The following is a 20,683-nucleotide window of genomic DNA, read 5'->3' on the forward strand; positions in this document are numbered from 1 at the left end:
CTAGTTATTTTATTTGTTATACAAACACCAGCTGTACAAACATAAGTAACATAACAATTCCTAATTAAGTCAGTTGTCAAGGGACAACTTGCATTACTTTCAAGAGGCAATTCATTAGACATTATTAAAGTTTATAATAACAGTAAAAAATTGTTTCTAAACAAATTCTTGTTTATTTGTTTAATTTTCCAGTCAATAAAATTGTTTTTGATTTTCATTTAGCTGTGGATTTCTGTATAATTTATAAACCTTTTTCCATTTATGAACCAAGCTCACAGCAAATTTTCATTTTTTATGAATATTTTCCATTTAAACACATAAAGACAAACATCTGAAAAGCTTTGTGCCACTGCACATATACCTAGATTAATGCCAGTACATTAAAACTGCATATATTTATCTTGTTTACTGCAGTATGACACTATGGATCAGCTGTGTTATAAGGCATAGCTATTAATCTAAGCAGGAAAAGTGTTCAGTGCTGCCATTTTTTCACTGCCAAGCTATGAGTCTTTTCCCAGGTCAGAAAGCTGCTTTGGTAAGGCACTGAAATTTTTTTTTTATCTGGAGTATTGTACACTATAATTTTTTTTTTAATCCTTCATAGGTGGGAACATGGAACCCCTCTGATGGACTCAACATTACAGAAGTTGCTAAAGGAAGGGGACCAAATGTCAGTGAATCATTGACCAATCGCACACTTATTGTCACTACCGTACTGGTAAGTAAATCGTTGCCAGAAAATAAATAAATAAACAGATTATTAATATATATATAGTATCTCACAAAAGTGATTACACCCCCTCACATTTTTGTAAATATTTTATTATATCTTGGTGGGAGTGTCATGGTCTGGGGCTGCATGAGTGCTGTCGACAATGAGGAGCTACAGTTGATTGAGAGAACCCTGAATGCCAACATGTACTGTGACATACGGAAGCAGCGCATGATCCTCTCTCTTCAGAGACTAGGTCGTAGGGTAATATTCCAACATGATAACGACCCGAAACACACCTCCAAGATGACCACTGCCTTGCTAAAGAAGCTGAGGGTAAAGGTGATGGACTGGCCAAGCATGTCTCCAGACCTAATCTCTATTGAGCATCTGTGGGGCATCCTCAAATGGAAGATGGAGGAGCGAAAGGTCTCTAACATCCACCAGCTCTATGATGTCATCATGGAGGAGTGCAAGAGGATTCCAGTGGCAACCTATGAATCTCTGGTGAACTCCATGCCCAAGAGGGTTAAGGCAGTGCTGGAAAGTAATGGTGGCCACACAAAATATTGACACTTTGGGCCCAATTTGGACATTTTCATTTAGGAGTGTACTCACTTTTGTTGCCAGCAGTTTAGACATTAATTGCGGCGTGTTGAGATATTTTGAGGGGACAGTAAATTTATACTGTTATACAAGCTGCACAATCACTACTTTTCGCAAAGTGTAGCAAAGTGTAATTTTCTCAGTGTTGTCACATGAAAAGATATAATAAAATATTTACAAAAATGTAAGGGGGTGTACTCACTTTTGTAAACTACTGTATATATTTATATATACATACAGTGGGGGGGAAAATTATTTAATCCCCTGCAGATTTTGTAAGTGTGCCCACTTACAAAGAAATGAAGGGTCTATAGTTTATATCACAGGTGTATTTTTAATAATAGAGACAGAATATCAACCGATAATCCAGAAAAAACACATGATACAAATGTTATAAATTGAGTTGCAGTTTAGTGAGTAAAAATAAGCATTTGATCCCCAAGCAAAACATGACTTAATACTTGGTGGAGAAACCCTTGTTGACAGAGGTAAGATGTTTCTTGTAGTTAGTGACCATGTTTGCACACATCTCAGGAGAGATTTTGGTCCACTGTTTTTTTACAGATCTTCTCTAATTCTTTAAGATTTCTTAGCTGTCGCTTGGCAACTCGAAGTTTCATCTCCCTCCATAAATTTTCTATAGGATTAAGGTCTGGAGACTGGTTAGGCCACTCCATGACCTTAATGTGCTTCTTCTTGAGACACCTCTTTTGTTGAGTTGGCAGTATGTTTTGGGTCATTGGCATGCTAAAAGACCCATCCATGATCTATTTTTAGTGTTCTGGCAGAGAAAAAGCCCCAAAGCATAATGTTTCCACCTCCATGCATGACTGTAGGGGTTGGGGGCCAGATTCTCTAAGATTCTGCGTTGGCGTAGTGTAAGCCATTTACACCACGCCACCTCAACTTACTGGAGCAAGTGCCGTATTCTCCAAGCACTTGCTCCGTAATTTGCGGCGGCGTAGTGTAAATGGCCCGGCGTATGGCTGCGTAATTCAAAGGGGGTGGCTTGTATTCAAATTAAGCGCGCCCCCGCGCCGATCAAACTGCGCATGCGCCAGGCGGAAAAAGAGCCCAGTGCGCATGCTCCAGCTCATGACGGAAAACGTCAATGACGCCGACGTGAGCGTCATTGACGTAAAGTCATATTCGCGGACGACTTAGTAAACCGACGTAACCGACGGAAAAAGACGACGCTGACCCGACGCCATACTTAACATGGCATACGGCGGACTGGTGTAAGGTTACCCCTCATATAGCAGGGGTAACCTTACGCTTACGGAAACGACGTAAACGATGACTACGTGCCGCAAATTCGTTCGGGAATCGGCGTATCAGGCTCATTTGCATAGTCAAATGAGAACTGAACGTAAACGCCACCTAGCGGCCAGCGTCGAATTACATCTAAGATCCGACGGTGTAAGTGACTTACACCTGTCGGATCTTGGCCGTATCTATGCGAAAATGATTCTAGGAATCACTCGCATAGATACCCGGGGCCAAAAACAGAGATACGACAGTGTTTCCTGAGATACACCGTCGTAACTCTTTTGAGAATCTGGCCCGATGTTCTTAGGGTCATAGTCAGCATTTGTCTTCCCCCTATTATTTACACATGGATTGAAATGTATACAGTATATGTTAATGCATGTACAAATTACATGGGTGGTTGGATTTCATGTTACTGGCACACAGCTTGCTGTAGCTAAAGCAGTATTAAACCAAAAAGCAAACATTTATTATATTGCAGCTTACCATCTCTTAGATTTGGTGTTTCTGTGACTGCAGTGTAAGCTGGAGTTTGAATTCAATTTGTTATGCCCTGTACACACGATCGGTCCATCCGATGAATTTTTCCATCAGTTAACCGATGAAGCTGACTGATGGTCAGTCGTGCCTACACGCCATCAGTTAAAAAAACGATCGTGTCAGAACGCGATGACGTAAAACACAGCGATGTGCTGAAAAAAACGAAGTTCAATGCTTACAAGCATGCGTCGACTTGATTCTGAGCATGCATAGATTTTTAACCGATGGACGTGCCTACAAACGATCGTTTTTTTTTCTATCGGTTAGGTATCCATCGGTTAATTTTAAAACAAGTTTCAAATTTTTTAACCGATGGATAAATAACCTATGGGGCCTACACACGATCGGTTTGGTCTGATGAAAACGGTCCATCAGACTGTTCTCATCGGATTGACCGATCGTGTGTACGCGGCATAAGTGTATCAAAATGACTGACAATGCTGCTGTCCAAAGTTGCCTCCTGTGCTAATTCATCCAATACTGAGTCCAGAGTAGAGGGCACTCTAGTACAGGGAGTGTGTTCATTGGCCAGGTCATCAGATGAAAACAGAGGGGGAAAAGTCTAAAAAATTAAAACGAATGTAGCCACCACATCCAATGATTGGTAAGCTGCAACATTACTTTTTTAGGTTTGGGTTTAATACTGCTTACATTTAATACAGTTACATTTTGGAAAATTGTTCAGGGTATTTGTGAGGCACAAAACTGATCGTCTCTTTCAGATGACACTGTTATGTTTTTTTTTTAATTTAAATCACATGGACTACAGTAGCAATTGATGGCTTTTAGGAATTGGACTTCTGAGGTCCTAGAGGTGTTTTGGATACAATGAACAATTGATTGGCTTTCATCTATGACATACATAAGGGCAAGAACCATAGCACTATTAAATAATGCCTACGACTATTACCAGTAATTAAAGCACATATTAATCTTAATGGCACATCATGAAACATGACAAAGAGAATTAGTATTTCATCAGTGCTTTATGCCAAGGCAGTTTAGTAATTCATCTCAGTTACAAAATTAACATAGTTTATTACTCTGAGTGGGAATTTAAAATGTTAAACTTTCAAAAATGCAGTTATGACAACATTGCAGCTGAGCATCTCATACTAATTACATTTCACCTAGGAGTTAGAAAATTAGAAGTAATATACTGTACATAGGTAAACAATGAATAAAGGTTTATATATACATTTTTGTTTATTAAGTTAACTTACTTTATTCTCTAGGCATACTTACAAACACATTCTTCACATTTTCACTGTAATGCCGTGTACACACGGTTCGGAATTTCTGACAACAAATGTTTGATGTGAGCTTGTTGTCGGAAAACTTGACCGTGTGTATGCTCCATCGGACATTTGCTGTCGGAATTTCCAACAACAAATGTTTGAGAGCTGGTTCTCAATTTTTCGACAATAAAAGTTCTTGTCGGAAATTCCAATCGTCTGTAGCCAATTCTGACACACAAAAATCCTATGCATGCTTGGAATGAATTTGACGCATGCTCGGAATCATTGAACTTCATTTTTCTCGGCTCGTCGTAGTGTTGTGCGTGACCGTGTTCTTGACGTTCGGAATTTCCGACAACATTTGTGTGACCGTGCGTATGCAAGACAAGTTTGAGCAAACAATCCATCGGGAAGAAAATCCACGGTTTTGATGTCGGAATGTCCGATTGTGTGTACTCGTCATAAGGCTACATTCATACTGACGGTGAGAGAAACCATTTAAGGGGTGTTTTTAACACTCTTCAAATGCCTATGCAAATTATACAATGGACAGCACACAGTGCTGCTCACATTATTAAAACATGAAGCGTTAGCATTGCGACCTTGAAGGTCGAGGCTGGAGAAGTTTAAAAGCCTTTCAATGCCTCCCGTTTAAGTCTATGGTAACGCTCCAAAAATGCACTGGTAGGCATTTGTAGTGCAGTTGCGATGAGGTTGCAATGAGGTTGCGATGAGGTTGCGGTGAGGTTGCGGTGAGGTTGCGGCTCCTTAAAATGTGTTTAAAAAAATGATGAAGAACGAATATAATGTCCCACAATGCCCTGCAATGATAGTGGTGAGCATAGAGTGTCCTTCAGTCACTCTCTCCTTTGCACTTCAGTTGTGCTGCTTGAAGATGGCTGACATCAACTTCTGAGGGTAGGTGTGTAAATCACGATACAGGGCATAAAAGTGCTCTTTAGATATCTCTGAAAGACAATTGGATGTACCCAGTAGTACACTAGTGCCCTTCTCATCTTCCTATGTTCAGCCAATTGCTCATACATTCGCATCATCTGCAGAAGGTCAAACATAAGATAAAGCATAGTAAAGGAATCCATGCTGCTGCCTTCCCTACTAATGGAGCATGCACAGGGAACATTCACCATGACATGTCACACCTTAAATTTTTTATTTCCTGTAATGTCACTTCCTATTTTCTTTTTTTTAAAGGCGTTTGTTGAGCAAATTTAACACACCTTAACACGCATCAAACGCATCAAAACTGGACATTAGGGAAGCTTTTTTAAAATGAAATTAATGCTTGTAAAATGACAGCCTAATGTGCATATTAAAGCGCATTAACGCCGGTCTAATGCCATTAATGCAAGTGTAATGTCCATACTAAAACGCATTGACACTATAGCAGCGTTTGTTAAGAGTTAGAAATGTAGTCAATTGTGAACAAGCCCTTACTTTTATCATATATTTCAGGCTTCACCTGAATATTTGTCACATGAAACAAAATTCCCCAACATTCACTAGCAAGCAAGCCCCCCTTTGCAAGCAAGCAGCTTGCAATGGGGGGCATCCAAACAGGCATGCTCCTGACCTGTTGCTCTGCGTGTCCATTCAGACACAGAGTCATGGCTTGGTCCCATCTCCTCTCTCTCCTCATTGGCTCACTGGCTGTGATTGACTCAATCAGCCAATGAGGCGGAGAGTCACCAGAGAGCCAAGGAACTTGTGCACATTGCTGGATCACGATGACCCTCAAGTGAGTATTAGGGGGAATAGTGGGGGGTGGGGCGGGTTTTTCTGCACACAAAGGCCCAGATTCTCAAAGGAGATACGACGGCGTATCTCCAGATACGCCGTCATATCTCTGAGTCTGAGCCGTCGTATCTATGCGCCTGATTCTTAGAATCAGTTACGCATAGATTTCTATTAGATCCGACCGGCGTAAGTCTCTTACGCCGTCGGATCTTAACTGCATATTTACGCTGGCCACTAGGGGCATGTACGCTGATTTACGCCTAGAAATATGTAAATCAGCTAGATACGCAAATTCACAAATGTACGCCCGGCCGACACAGTACAGATACGCCGTTTACGTTAGGCTTTTCCCGGCGTAAAGTTACCCCTGCTATATGAGGCGTACATGCGGCGTAACAATCTTAAGTATGGACGTCGTTCCCGCGTCAAATTTGAAAAATGTTACGTTGTTTGCGTAAGTCGTTCGCGAATGGGGCTAGACGTCATTTACGTTCACGTCGAAACCAATACGTCCTTGCGGCGTACTTTGGAGCAATGTACACTGGGATATGTCCACGTGATTTACGTGGGGTCACATAACATTTACATAACACATGCCCACATCTTCCAAATTTGAATTAGGCGGGCTTACGCCGGCCTATTTACGCTACGCCACCACAACTTACAGAGCAAGTGCTTTGAGAATACTGCACTTGCCCGTCTAAGTTGCGGAGGCATAACGTAAATAGGATACGTTACGCCCGCACAAAGATACGCCGATCTACGAGAATCTAGCCCAGAAGGTTTTTTACTTTCATGCATAGAAATTCATGAAGGTAAAAACCCTTCAGCCTTCAGAACCACTTTAGGTGTTTATATAGCCAAAACTATATTTTTAAATTTTGGTAGAGTAGGGAAAGTTGAAAACCCTTAGGGCCAGATTCAGGTACAATTACGTTACTCCTCGGCGGCGTAAAGTATCCCATTTACGTATTTATCCCATTTGGTGTAACGTAAATCCGCTCGGCACAAGCCCGCCTAATTCAAATGGGGCGGGCACCATTTAAATTAGGCGCTTTCCCGCGCCGAGCGTACTGCGCATGCTCCGTCGGGTAAATTACCCGACGTGCATTGCGCTAAATGACGTCGCAAGGACGTCATTGGTTTCGGCGTTAACGTAAATGGCGTCCAGCGCCATTCACGGACGACTTACGCAAATGACGTGAAATTTTAAATTTCGACGCGGGAACAACGGCCATACTTAACATTGCTTAGAACACCTAGGAGGTAGCCCTAATTTTACGACGCGTATCTCGACGGAAACGACGTAAATTTAGATTGACGGGCATCGCGGACGTTCGTGAATTGCCGTAACTAGTCATTTGCATATTCTACGCCGACCGCAATGGCCTCGCCACCTAGCGGCCGGCCTAGAATTGCATCCTAAGATCCGACGGTGTAAGTCAATTACACCTGTCGGATCTTAGGGCTATCTATGCGTAACTGATTCTATGAATCAGCCGCATAGTTAGGACGGGCGGATCACAGAGATACGACGGCGTATCAGGAGATACGACGTCGTATCTCTTTTGTGAATCTGGCCCTTAGTACTTTTTTTATGTTGTCTATGTCAAGTTGGGGTTATTGCCTTTCACTTTTTGTCCCAGAAATGTAACAAGAAGTGTGTGGAAATCTCTATAAATAATGGAAAAAAATGGAAAAAGTTTTTGTCTATACATGTACATGTTATTGTAATATAATTAATGTCTAGTTTTCCCCTTCAGCTGCTAACCACAGTTCCCACATCAATAAACACAAAGGCCCAGATTCTCGTAGATTGGTGTATCTTTGTGCGTGCGTAACATATCCTATTTATGTTACGCCTCCGCAGCTTAGAGGGGCAAGTGCAGTATTCTCAAAGCATTTGCTCCGTAAGTTGCATCGGCGTAAATAGGCCGGCGTAAGCCCGCCTAATTCAAATTTGGAAGATGTGGGCGTGCGTTATGTAAATGTATTGGTTTCGACGTGAACGTAAATGACGTCCAGCCCCATTCATAAAACAACAACGTAAAATTTAAAAAATTTGACGCGGGAACGACGTCCATACTTAACATTGTTACGCCGCATGTACACCTCATATAGCAGGGGTAACTTTCCCCCGGGAAAAGCCTAACGTAAACGGAGTATCTGTACTGCGTCGGCCGGGCGTATGTTCGTGAATTCGTGTATCTAGCTGATTTACATATTTCAAGGCATAAATCAGCGTACACGCCCCTAGCGGCCAGCGTAAATATGCAGTTAAGATCCGACAGCGTAAGAGACTTACGCCGGTCAGATCTAATAGAAATCTATGCGTAACTGATTCTAAGAATCAGGCGCATAGATACGAAGGCTCTGGAGATACGCTGTCGTATCTCCTTTGAGAATCTGGGCCAAACTCTCTCCTCCATGTTTCTTGGACCCAGGCTAAGAAATGAGAGGGATTGCAGCTGCAAGAAAGTATTACATGTGCAGAGAACTCTAGAGAGATATCTCTTCAGATATTCTCTTTAACAGCACTGACTTCAACACTATATTTGCTATAATACCCATTATTGTGACTGATGTAATTCTTTCCTCATTACACAAAAATTGCAATTATTGTTACTTTTCATTTTTTAGGCAGCAAATAAAAATGTTAGTATTTAAATTGAAACTTGATGTGCGGTAATTATTTAGAATCAGTACCATGGTCAGCACCAAATTGCTGTGCAGTGACTACTATGCTAAACTATCAAACATTCCTTAGTCACACACTTTCTCAAATGTACAATTTACAACCATTCTAAAGCTAGCTATATGCATACATATTGTTTCCATTCTACCAGTAGATTGAACAAAAACTAATCTGACAGTTTCCTCCATATGCACTGCAGCTATTTTATTCTGACAGCCAGTCCAGCCAGCTGTCAAAATACCCAAACAGCAGCTGCATCTGATTTGATAAAGGTACTATTTGGTCGCCAATTTTCCACCCTCCTTCTTTGTTTTTCAATCAAACGATGTTGGAGGGAAGGCAGTTGACAGGGCCTTCCAGTGAGCTAATTTCAAACAGTGTAGGGCTAACTTAAATCTAATTTTTTTTTGAGCAACAATAATGTGGATACATGCACTCAAAGTCAATCCCTTCACTCTCACAAGTTAAAACATTTGTGCAGTTCAACAGAGCAGAACTGTAGGAAAAACATTACATTACAGTGAACGTGTATTGCATTTTGAACTTTTAAAAGTAAAAGTTCTTTAAAAGTGCAAAAAAACACAACAGTTATCTGCTATTAATGAACAGGTTCCCTCCTTTAGCCTCCTTACTATAACTAGGCTAAGTTGACCATGCTCCCCAGGTGATTATCTACCTCTTCTGACATTGACAAGCTCCCACTTCGTCTACATCCCTGGTAGATGTGCATCCTCACTTTAAGGGTTCATTTCTAATTTTTGGTCTAGGGGACCAAAAAAGAAGATTTACTTTCCCGATCCTCCACTCCTCCCCACAACTAGACTGGTCCCTGCAGCTTCTTCTCCCCTGCACTACAGCAGTCTAGGGTCCCCTACTCCTTCCCACAGCTAGACTGGTCCCCACAGCTTCTCCCCCCATGCTACTGTGGTCTAGGGTCTAGGGTCCTGACGTCATCAAGACCCAAGCAGGGTCCATATCCTTTCACTGGATGTGATAATGCCGAAAGACAGCCCAATGTCAGAGCATGGGGGAGCACCATCTGCCAGGAGAGTTGAGGATCAGGTAAGTAAAACTGTTTCTCTTCTCCACTCTGGACAAAACAAGCTATTATTCCTTTCAGTGTGGACAGAACCACGCTGCAAGTAAAATGCTTTTTAGTTGCCTGGATTTGGGCTTTAAAGCGGTGGTTCACCCACACTAACAACATTTTAGCATTAAATTAGGCATAGTAGCGCAAGCTACAGTATGCCTGTATTGATTTTTTAGCCCGGTACTCACTGTCCAATCCTATATAGAATTTTCCGACTCCCCGTGGGGAATGGGCGTTCCTATCAAGAGGGAGGATGATTGACGGCCGGCTATGGCACGTCACGCTCCCCGAAGATAGCCGGAACAGGTCTCGGCTCTTCACGGCGCTATATGGCGCCTGCGCACAGACTATGCGCAGGCGCCGTGAAGCGCCAAGTCCTATTTCGGCTATTTCCGGAGAAGCGTGACGTGCCATAGCCGGCCGTCAATCATCCTCCCTCTTGATAGGAACGCCCATTCCCCGCGGGGAGTCGGAATCTTCTATATAGGATTGCCTAATTTAATGCTATAAAAAAAAATAGTAGGGTGAACCACCGCTTTAAGAAGGGTGGTTATTAAAATACTGAACTTAAATTTATTAGCCAGAATTCTTTTTTTTTTTTTTTTCGTTTTTGGGTCTTAACATTCTATGACTTTATGGGTAAGTGCTAATAACTGACATTCTGATGCCCAATGGATGCGCAAGTAAGGGTACTCTCACTATAAAGCATTACAGTTGGTGGATCTTCGCATGGAGTCAGGAAAGTGAAACTAAATCAGAGAGGAAAGCAGAACACCTTGTGGTATTAAGGAGCATGTTTAAAAATGCGGGGCCATATTCTGAGTATAGTTACGACAGAGTATCTCAGGATACTCCGTCGTATCTCTCTTTTTTGGCCCGCGTATCTATGCGAGTGATTCTTAGAATCATTTTCGCATAGATACGCTTAAGATCCGACATGTGTAAGTCACTTACACTGTCGGATCTTAAATGTAATTACCCAGCCGGCCGCTAGGTGGCGTTTACATTCAGGTCTCATTTGTTTATGCAAATGAGCCTGATACGCCGATTCCCGAACGAATTTGCGTCGCGTAACCGTCGCTAACATCGTTTGCGTAAGCGTAAGGTTACCCCTGCTATATGAGGGGTAACCTTACGCCAGTCCCACGTACGCCATGTTAAGTATGGCGTCGGGTCCGCATCGTCTTTTCCCGTCGGGTACGTAGTTTCCCTAAGTCGTTCTTGAATACGACTTTACGTCAATGACGCACACGTCAGCGTCATTGACGTTTTACGCAGAGAACTGGAGCATGCGCACTGGGCTATTTTAAGCCCGGCGCATGCGCATTTCGTTCGAATCGGGGGCGCGCTTAATTTAAATACAAGCCGCCCCCTTGGATTTACGCGGGGATACGCCGGGCCAATTACACTACGCCGCCCCAAACTACGGAGCAAGTGTTTGGGGAATACAGCACTTGCTCCTGTAGGTTGGGGCGGCGTAGTGTAAATGGCTTACGCGCCGCCCCGCCTAAAATGTACAAGAATATGGCCCGCTGTTTAGATTCATTTGATTGGGCTAAGCTTAGTTGGCTTCTCAAGATAAAGTATACCCACACAATACATATGCTTTAAAATTAAGTTTTTAAAAAGAGCATTCAGAGTCCACAGTGCTTTATAAATGAGTCATAAAGTCTTACTATTTTGACTATTTAGAAGTGATCTAAAGCAGTTCGTTAGATCCCCTTATATTATATACTTTTATCTACATTCATATAAGTGGCATTTCAGTTAGCTGTGAGATTCACATAGTTTTTGTCAAATTATGTTAAGAGTTTGGATCCTTCAGGCCATCTGCTCTAATTATATCCATTTTTATCAAGCTACGGATGCCCGATATGGCTGTGTTGAAATATTCATAATTCCCCAGAAAAAGAGCATGCCCTAATTGTGATGGGGTTTAATCGTACGGAAAAAAAAAGCCATGGGATGAATTTCTAGATGGCCAACTTCCTATTTCATTTTCCATGCCTTGTTGTTAATATTGAAATGACTTGTGCAGTGAAAGAGATGTGACCCAAGCAGTGAAAACCACTCTCCCATAGCAATTTCACAGCATACAATATTCCATATCGAGGGCACCTCTGGCCACAGAATCGATTTAGAAAAATAGTTGGAGCTTTAGAATTCAAAGTCTGTCTGTTTCTAGAAATAAACAGCAAAATAGGCTGTAAGGAAAAAAAAAAAAAGTAGAATTCAGTATACATTAAACATTTTAACGGGTTACAGCTATTAAAATATGCATACTGCTATTTCATGACAGCAGAAAATTTATAGTAGTCTATGATCTATAAAAGCAGTTGGCTGACTAATAATTGCATATTTGCATTTTAGGAACACATTACTATAAATATACTTTTTAAGGAGCAGGCAGGGTATACACAGATGTGTACTGAAGATTTTGCAGACACAGGATGTCCCTGTTCTATGGAGCTTACTATTTAAAACAGCTGTCGGAGTTACATTGACCTTCAGAAGGTTAGTTCTGCAGGTAAAATAGAAAAAGGGGATTGCAAACATACATTTTAAGCTGGTAAAATATGATGAAAAAACTGAAAGCTCAATATGAAGCTATAATTATTCCAGCATGTATTTACCCAAAATCTGCTGTTTTGGAGAGCTTGTGGGGTGGACTTGTATTTTCTATCTAGATTGGCTGTTTGGGCTGGCCTCTTCTTAACTAAATGAATGTTGGTGGTGGAGTGGGTAAAGGACAGTTTGCCCAATTTGAATTGGTACAACTAGACTCAGGGCCAGATTTTTAGAAGAGATACGATGGTGTATCTCAGGAAACACCATCGTATCTCTGTTTTTGGCCCCGGGTATCTATGCGTATGATTCCTAGAATCATTTTTGCATAGATACGGCGTAGATCCGACAGGTGTAAGTCACTTACACCGTTGGATCTTAGATGTAATTTGACGCTGGCCGCTAGGTGGCGTTTACGTTAAGTTCTCATTTGACTATGCAAATGAGCCTGATACGCCGATTCCCAAACAAATTTTCACCGCGTCGTCGTCGTTTACGTCGTTTCAGTAAGCGTAAGGTTACCCCTGCTATATGAAGGGTAACCTTACGCCAGTCCGCCGTATGCCATGTTAAGTATGGCGTCGGGTCAGCGTCGTCTTTTTCCGTCGGTTACATCGTTTTACTAAGTTGTTCGTGAATACGACTTTACGTCAATGACGCTCACGTCGGCGTCATTGACGTTTTCCGTCGTGAGCTGGAGCATGCGCACTGGGCTATTTTTCCGCCCAGGGCGCATGCGCAGTTCGATCGGCGCGGGGGCGCGCTTAATTTGAATACAAGCCGCCCCCTTTGAATTACGCGGCCATACGCTTGGAGAATACGGCACTTGCTCCAGTAAGTTGCGGTGGCATGGTGTAAATGGCTTACACTACGCCGCCGCCGATTCTATGAGAATCTGGACCTCAGTGACTAGAAGAGCAGGCAAACTGTTACTTTACTCTGTTTAATTGTAACTGTAATGACTCAGAGTGGGTGAAGTGTAAGTATACAGAACTGTATTACAGCAACAAAAGTGGGCAACCTGTGCAGGGGCAGCAGTAATGAGGACCCAGGTAGAGTTCACTGGTAGGGCAATTGGCTGTATAGCACCTTATGTCGTACACAGGAATGTGTTACTGACAGCAACATGATGTGCGCATAGCTACCTACACTGTAAAACTCTACACACCTCTAATGCAACAAAATAACAGTGGGCAGGTGCTGCCTAAATAGGACAACCATGGAGTCTTCTGTGCAACCTCTGTCTGCTCATCAGATAAATATCCATGAAAAATACGTAGAAATATCTATTTTATTTATTTATGTTTTTTTCTTTTAGGAGGAGCCATATGTGATGTTTAAGAAGTCTGATACCCCTCTGTTTGGCAAGGATAGATTTGAAGGCTTTTGCATTGACCTCCTAAAAAAGATTTCAGAAATCCTTGGATTTGAATATGACATACGCTTAGTGGAAGATGGTAGATACGGATCTCAAGATGAAAAAGGACAGTGGAATGGTTTGGTGAAAGAGCTCATTGATCATGTAAGTGATTCCTTTACACCTCATTAAGTAGCGGCATGTGCTGTATATCCTACACATAAATGGGTAACATTATAAGATGTCTTGATATCTCAGGATTATTATGGGTCAGTAGAGCTTCCAGTGATAATCAGAATAGAATGTAAACCTTTTAGTAGACCTGTAGGATCAATATGATTTAAGGTGTAAAAACAGTTCCTTAATAATATATATGTTATGTAACCCAAGTAGTGTGGGAAATTACATTCAAGTAATATAACTAAAAATGCAAATATTAAATGCATTGATATACATATTATCTGATCTTTATATTATAATTATATGAATTTAGCAAGTTGAATTTGATTTAATTCCCTACATTATGGAGCAACTGATTTTTGACAGGCAAAATCATGTTACATATGTAATCATAGTAAAGGAGGTAGTTGCAATTTAACCACACGGTATCAAAATGCACTGAAAGCACTGGTAACCATGGAAATAAAAAAAATAAAAAAATCTAATTTTTTAGTAAGTACAAATTTGATGTAATGGTTTAAAAAACTGGCTGCATGCTTCTTTTTTTTTTAACAATAACATTATTTAAAAGCTAGGTACACCAAAAAAGGACACGTCAAGTCATTTAAAGCTGGACATTAATGGCCTGAACCATCTAATATCTATTGGGATTGTTGCATACTCTTCCCTCTGGACTTTAACTTTCTATGTAAAGTTACACTTTCCACTTCTTCACTGGAACCTAAAATACACTGAAAAATCAAACCTATACAAATAATTGCAATAGCAGACTGCACTGTATGACAATGTTAATCCAGGTGCAAAGATCTTACCATCAAACTCCCTATGGGAAGTAAGAAGCTGGTTTTAATGTTAACCCTCCCGTATCCATCTAAAACTGAGACAGCTACTGTAAGTTAACTGACATGTGAGCCAATTCTGCAGGGAACCTGACTTAGTAGGGTGTGTAAAATTAACCACCTAAAGGGAGTTCCAGGCTTTTTTTATGTTTATTAAAAGTCAGCAGCTACAAAAGGTGTAGCTGCTGGCTTTTAATAAACCTACACTCACCTGCTCCACAGTCCAGCGACGCGCCGACCAGAGCTCCACTCCTCTAACCCTTTCCGGCCGGAGTCTTAATTCTTAGTGTGGGCACCTGGCCGTGACAGCTTTCGGCTTCACGGCCGGGCACTCACTGCACATGCGTGAGCGGCGCTGCTCTCTGTGAGTGGTAAGCCGATCGCCTGGGACCTGTCACGTGTCCCAGGCGATCACCTACAGGGAGGGGCCACCGTAAGCGATATGACGTATCGCCTAAACGGTCCCTGGGCGGAAGGAGTAGGTGGGACAGGAAGTCCCACTCCTACTGAAGCCCCCACTCCCCCCCAAAAAAAATGACATGCCAAATGTGGCATGTAAGGGGGCAATGAGTGGTTTAAGCTGAAGTTCCACTTTTGGGTGGAACTCCGCTTTAAGAACCAAGCCTCTTTCTGAGATTTGTTGTTTACAAGTTAAAAACAATTGCTTTTTGCTCGAAAATTACTTAGAACCCCCAAATAGGTTTTTTTTCTAACACCTTACAGAATAAAATGGTGGTTGTTGCAATACTTTATGTCACACCGTATATGCACAGCGGTCTTACAAGTGCACTTTTTTTTGGAATACGCTTTTATTTAAAAATACACTTTTTTTTATTAAAAAATAAGACAACAGTTAAGTTAGCCCAATTTTTTTTATATTGTGAAAGATAATGCTACGAGTAAATTGATACCCAACATGTCATGCTTCAAAATTGCTCCCACACGTGGAATGGCGACAAACTTTTACCCTTAAAAATCTCTATAGGCGACTTTTAAAAAATTCTACAAGTTGCATGTTCTGAGTTACAGAGGAGGTCTAAGGCTAGGCATTATTTATCTGGCTCTTCCGATCGCATCGATACCTCACATGTGTGGTTTGAACACCGTTTTCATATGCGGGCGATGCTCACGTATGCGTTCGCTTCTGCACGCAAGCTCGGTGGGACGGGGTGTGTTTAAAAATGTATTTATTTTTTTCTTATTTATTTTACCTTTTATTTTTATTTTTTACACTGTTTTTAAAAAAAAAAAGTATCACTTTTATTCCTATTACAAGGAATGTAAACATCCTGTGGCGGTGGGACCCTGTGCGAACTTAAAGATTGCTGGTTTACGCCAGATTTTGTAGAGAAAGACACCCTGATTGCACAGCTGTGTGTTGGGATATTTAGTTCTGACCTGACTATGGCTCAGGGCCCCACCCAATAGACAGGAAGTCTGTGCATGGCAGTCAGATGGACTCCTATCCCTCTGGGAGGAGTCAGACGCTGCATGAGTGCAGCCAGAGCATGCATGTCTGCAGGAAGCAGATGTCATTGGTGATTGAGCAGCAAGGCGCTGATCAGAAGTAAGTTAGGAGAGAGCTTAACTCTAGGAAACTCTGTTTGTTCTGAGGAGCAGACCTAAGGCCTAGGCTAAAGGCCTGAAACACCTGGATGACAAGAATGAAAGCCAGGAGGCTAAAGTATTGAGTATGCAAGATGCAGTAATGGTGAAACCCCCCTGCAAGGGCTCCTGATGTATTTGTGAACTTTTTGTGCTTTTAAACAAAAGTGGGCTACCAGGCCCTTAAAAATTCAGTTCTGGACTGGTGTACTCACTAAAAACGCACCTACCGCTGGAGTCTGATCACCCCAATCTTACAATCCCTTGTAATAGAAAAAAGCATGACAGGTCCTATTAAATATAACATCTGTGGTCAAAAAGACCTCAGATCTCATATTTACACAAAAATTGAATACAAAATAAAAAATGTTGTCATTTGAAAAATAAATAAAAAATAAATGGCCCTTTAGGAGCTATGGGCGGAGGCGACGTTTTAACGTCGCTTCCGCCCTGCGGTATGGAGATGGGTGGGGGCCATTTTCCCAGCCACAGGAAAGACCCGATCACCTCCGCCGCTGCCGATGGCTCCGGTAAGTGGCGGAGGGCATGGGAGAGCCGTGGGAGGGGGGCCCTTCTTCCACCGCCGAATCTGCCGCAGAGACCACCATTATCGGAAACCGGACCACCGCCTGAAGACGAGGAGGATACCTGGGTTATGGCAGTTAGCTAGCCTCTTCAAACAACCAACGTATATAGTTGTGCAGCGGTCCGGAAGTGGTTACACAATAAACATTATAGGTGGTAAAGTACAAAGGGAACTTACACCTATGCGTATTGTTGAGTACTGATTCTCCCATACATATTTATCCCTACATCTGTCACATGGGATCCCAAGCCCAGGCGAAAAAATTTAGCACTGGGTCTTCATCCTTAATAAAGTAAACGCAGTGCATTTACTTGTGTGTGATGCATGGACATATTTGTATTTAAAATATGTATTTCACAGTTTTGCATGCAAGTGATAAATGTACTGTACATCTGGGGAGGGATTGAGGGGGGGTGTCATGTTTTAACAATTGATACCTCATAAATAAAACATAACTAAGTATCTAATGATTTTGTAAATCATTGTTCAGAATGGTTTGCACATTTAAAGAGTGTTGAAAATGAAGAATGCCACAATGCATTTGAGAAGTGCAAAAAAACACAAGGTAGTACATGAGTTACTAGATAGATAGATAGATAGATAGATAGATAGATAGATAGATAGATAGATAGATAGATAGATAGATAGATAGATAGATAGATAGATAGATAGATAGATGGATAGCTTTAGCTTTGCTAAAATCTTTCAATTCCTGTACAGTATATACTGTACATAGCCAGTTGACAAGTAAGAGTTAAACAAATCCCCTTCTTGGAAATTCACTGCTGCCTATAACCATCCTGAAATTACAACTATACACTGTTCTGTACGCAATCAGAGACTCGGTTTTCAAGAGAGAAAAGGTTAGGGAGAAAATTCAGATTTTTTCTTCATTGGTTAAACTACTGAGAATCATTTTAATGGATGCAATGTCCTCTGCTTTAGCAAGAGCTATCATTATTAGCAATATGAAAACATGTCTCCATGGCAACACGCTCTCCTACTAATCAAGCTTTGATTGGTCAGCTTTGATGCTCCAATTCTTTGAGTTATTTAATGTCTTTTTAATTGTATAAAATGCAACAACATTAATGTTTTAGGAACTTGTGGGAGAGTGGCCCAATAAAACAGAACCCCATTAAGACTGAAGCAGCCTTGTTCTTTATCTATATTGTCCCATACTTACATTCTACATCACAGTCCAAGTGCAGCAGGCAGATTTTGTCAGGCTGATGGATTGCTAGCAGAAAGAAAACATTGACTTGATTACAGGATAGTACTGCTGTATTCAGCTTGATGAAAGTACTGTGCATTTTATAGTCAGGGATCAACAAAGCAAGGAAGTAAGGGCATTTTTCAGAGGAAACCACCTAAGTAGTCACCTAGGTATCTTCAGTAGGGATGAGCTTTATGTTCCAGTCGAACATGAGTTTTACCCGAACATTGGATGTGTGCCTGTTCGGCGAACAGCGAACAATTTGGGGTGTTTGCGGCAAATTCAAAAAGCTGCGGAACACCCTTTAAATGTCTATGGGAGACATCTAAAATGCTAATTTTAAAGGCTAATATGCATGTTATTGTCATAAAAAGTGTTTGTATCAATGCAAAAAAAAGTTTTAAAAACTGAAGTTTTTTGGGGAGCAGTGATTTTAATAATGCTTAAAGTGAAACAATAAAAGTGAAATATTCCTTTAAATTTCGTACCTGAAAATGTTTTTATTTTTAATAAAGGACTTATCCCAACTGTGTTTTTTTACAATTTGTTACACTTTCTTTGTGAAATGGTAGGGGTACCAATTCACATGAGGGGGCGGAATCTGGGGGTCCCCTTTGTTAAAGGGGGCTTCCAGATTACAATAAGCCCCCTGCCTGTAGACCCCCACACAGAACTTATGCGTTGTCCTGGAGAAACAGGACAGCCTTGGTGATCAAACCAGGTAATTTTTTACACAGATGCGTATGCACATGCAAACTTTTTTGGTCGTGGTGAGTCCGCATGCTTTCACTGTTTTGATGCTCGTTTTGATTCTGGAGTGAAATGATGTGCCCAGGTTTCGTCACATGTAATGATGCAATCCAGAAAATGCTGGCCTTCCCTTTTTAAAACGCTCCTTCAGCGCAGTGCAGACTGTGCCAGTCAAAAGAGGAAAGCTGTCTTGATGCCTAGTGTGCGCTAATTTTCGAAAGTGCAAATGTTCATGAATGATTGTGCTCCCCCCAGAAAGATACATCCCAACAATGTCACAACAAATCATGCATCGATAATCCAGAATCAGGCGTTCCATGCACTGAATGTTCACAGAAATGATTGCTATGGACTGGGAACCACCATGGCCAAGACCATCGCTGATGGACATACAGCCATCCTAGAAACATTTACCATTCAAATGGCTTACTGTGTCTGAGCTTCTCATCACCGTACTGTGCTTGAAGTCTTCTGTAGATATCTGTGGGTTTTACGCCTTCGTTCGCAAGAAACTTCATCGCCACGCGCTGTTCTATGCACACACTAACACTGTTGTCTGCCATCTTGATTAACAGTCTCTGTATCGGCGCCGTCTATCAGGACACACTTGCCACTTACTTACTACATGTGGTATCGCCACACTGGCATTCATTTTTATACCTGTAAAATGAAAGGTCCCTGTTTGACTTGAACACCCATTGTAGAAATCAACATGACAATTAAAGCAAATTATGTAACTAAAGTATCAGGCCTCGTACACACGACCCTTTTCCCCGGAAAAATCCATCAAGAAAAATGTTGGCAGAGCATTTTTGCCGAGGAAAACGATTGTGTGTATGTTTTTCGTCGAGAAAGCTGTTGTGGATCTCGACGAGAAAGAAAGAGAACATGCTCTCTTTTTTCTCATCTAAAGTCTCAATTTCCTCGTCGTGTTTCATGTCGGGCTGGTTTATGACGAGAAACACGTTTGTGTGTATGCTTAGAAACCCGCGCATGATTTTTTTTTTTTTAAATAATGACTACTTCGCACCGGGCAAAACACAGATTGGAGGAAATTGGATAAAAAAGGACACAATGCAATTAAAAGATGTAATTAAAAACGGGCACATAGTAACACTACAAGAATTAAAGGAAAAAAAAAATTATATTGAAATTAACGAATGGAGATATGGCCAGCTAGCCCACTTTATTCAAAAATTGCCGCACCCATTGAGGTCAGGGGAGCAGTTATCTGAACTGGAGAAATTATGCATATCTGAGAAGGTCAAGGGAACCATCTCAAAACTATACAGGATTTTGCTAAAGGTGGATGAGCAGACCGTCCCTCCATTCGTTGAAAAATGGGAGAGGGAACTTGGGTCAAAACGGGATAGGGCCACAATAGAGAAAATGCTGACACTGGTCCACTCCTCGGCGGTAGACAGCCGCACGGCTGAGATGAGCTATAAATGTATGACTGGGTGGTACATGACCCCGGACAAATTATCCAAATTTAAAGACGGACAAACGGGAGACTGTTGGAGGGGATGTGGGCTCCCGGGAACCATGGCCCACCTGTGGTGGAGGTGCCCCAAAGTTGAGGAATTTTGGAAAAAAATCCTGGGATGTATTGAAGAGATCACAAAAGGGAAAATCAAGCTGGACCCATGGGTGGTACTGTTTCATGGCGGAGAGGAA

At 41.6% G+C, this 20,683-nt stretch overlaps 1 protein-coding gene across 1 annotated transcript in view; it reads left to right on the top strand.

Annotated features, from left to right (window-relative positions):
- The window catches only part of GRIK3 (glutamate ionotropic receptor kainate type subunit 3), a 710,309-nt gene that overhangs the window by 492,600 nt on the left and 197,026 nt on the right, over positions 1 to 20,683 (top strand). Inside the window, exons 9-10 of the mRNA XM_040337236.1 lie at positions 608 to 721; positions 13,792 to 13,995. Of these exons, the coding sequence (XP_040193170.1) occupies positions 608 to 721; positions 13,792 to 13,995 (318 nt within the window). The remainder of the gene's footprint in view (positions 1 to 607; positions 722 to 13,791; positions 13,996 to 20,683) is intronic.

Source organism: Rana temporaria, chromosome 2, assembly GCF_905171775.1.
Source record: "Rana temporaria chromosome 2, aRanTem1.1, whole genome shotgun sequence".
NCBI lineage: Eukaryota > Metazoa > Chordata > Amphibia > Anura > Ranidae > Rana > Rana temporaria.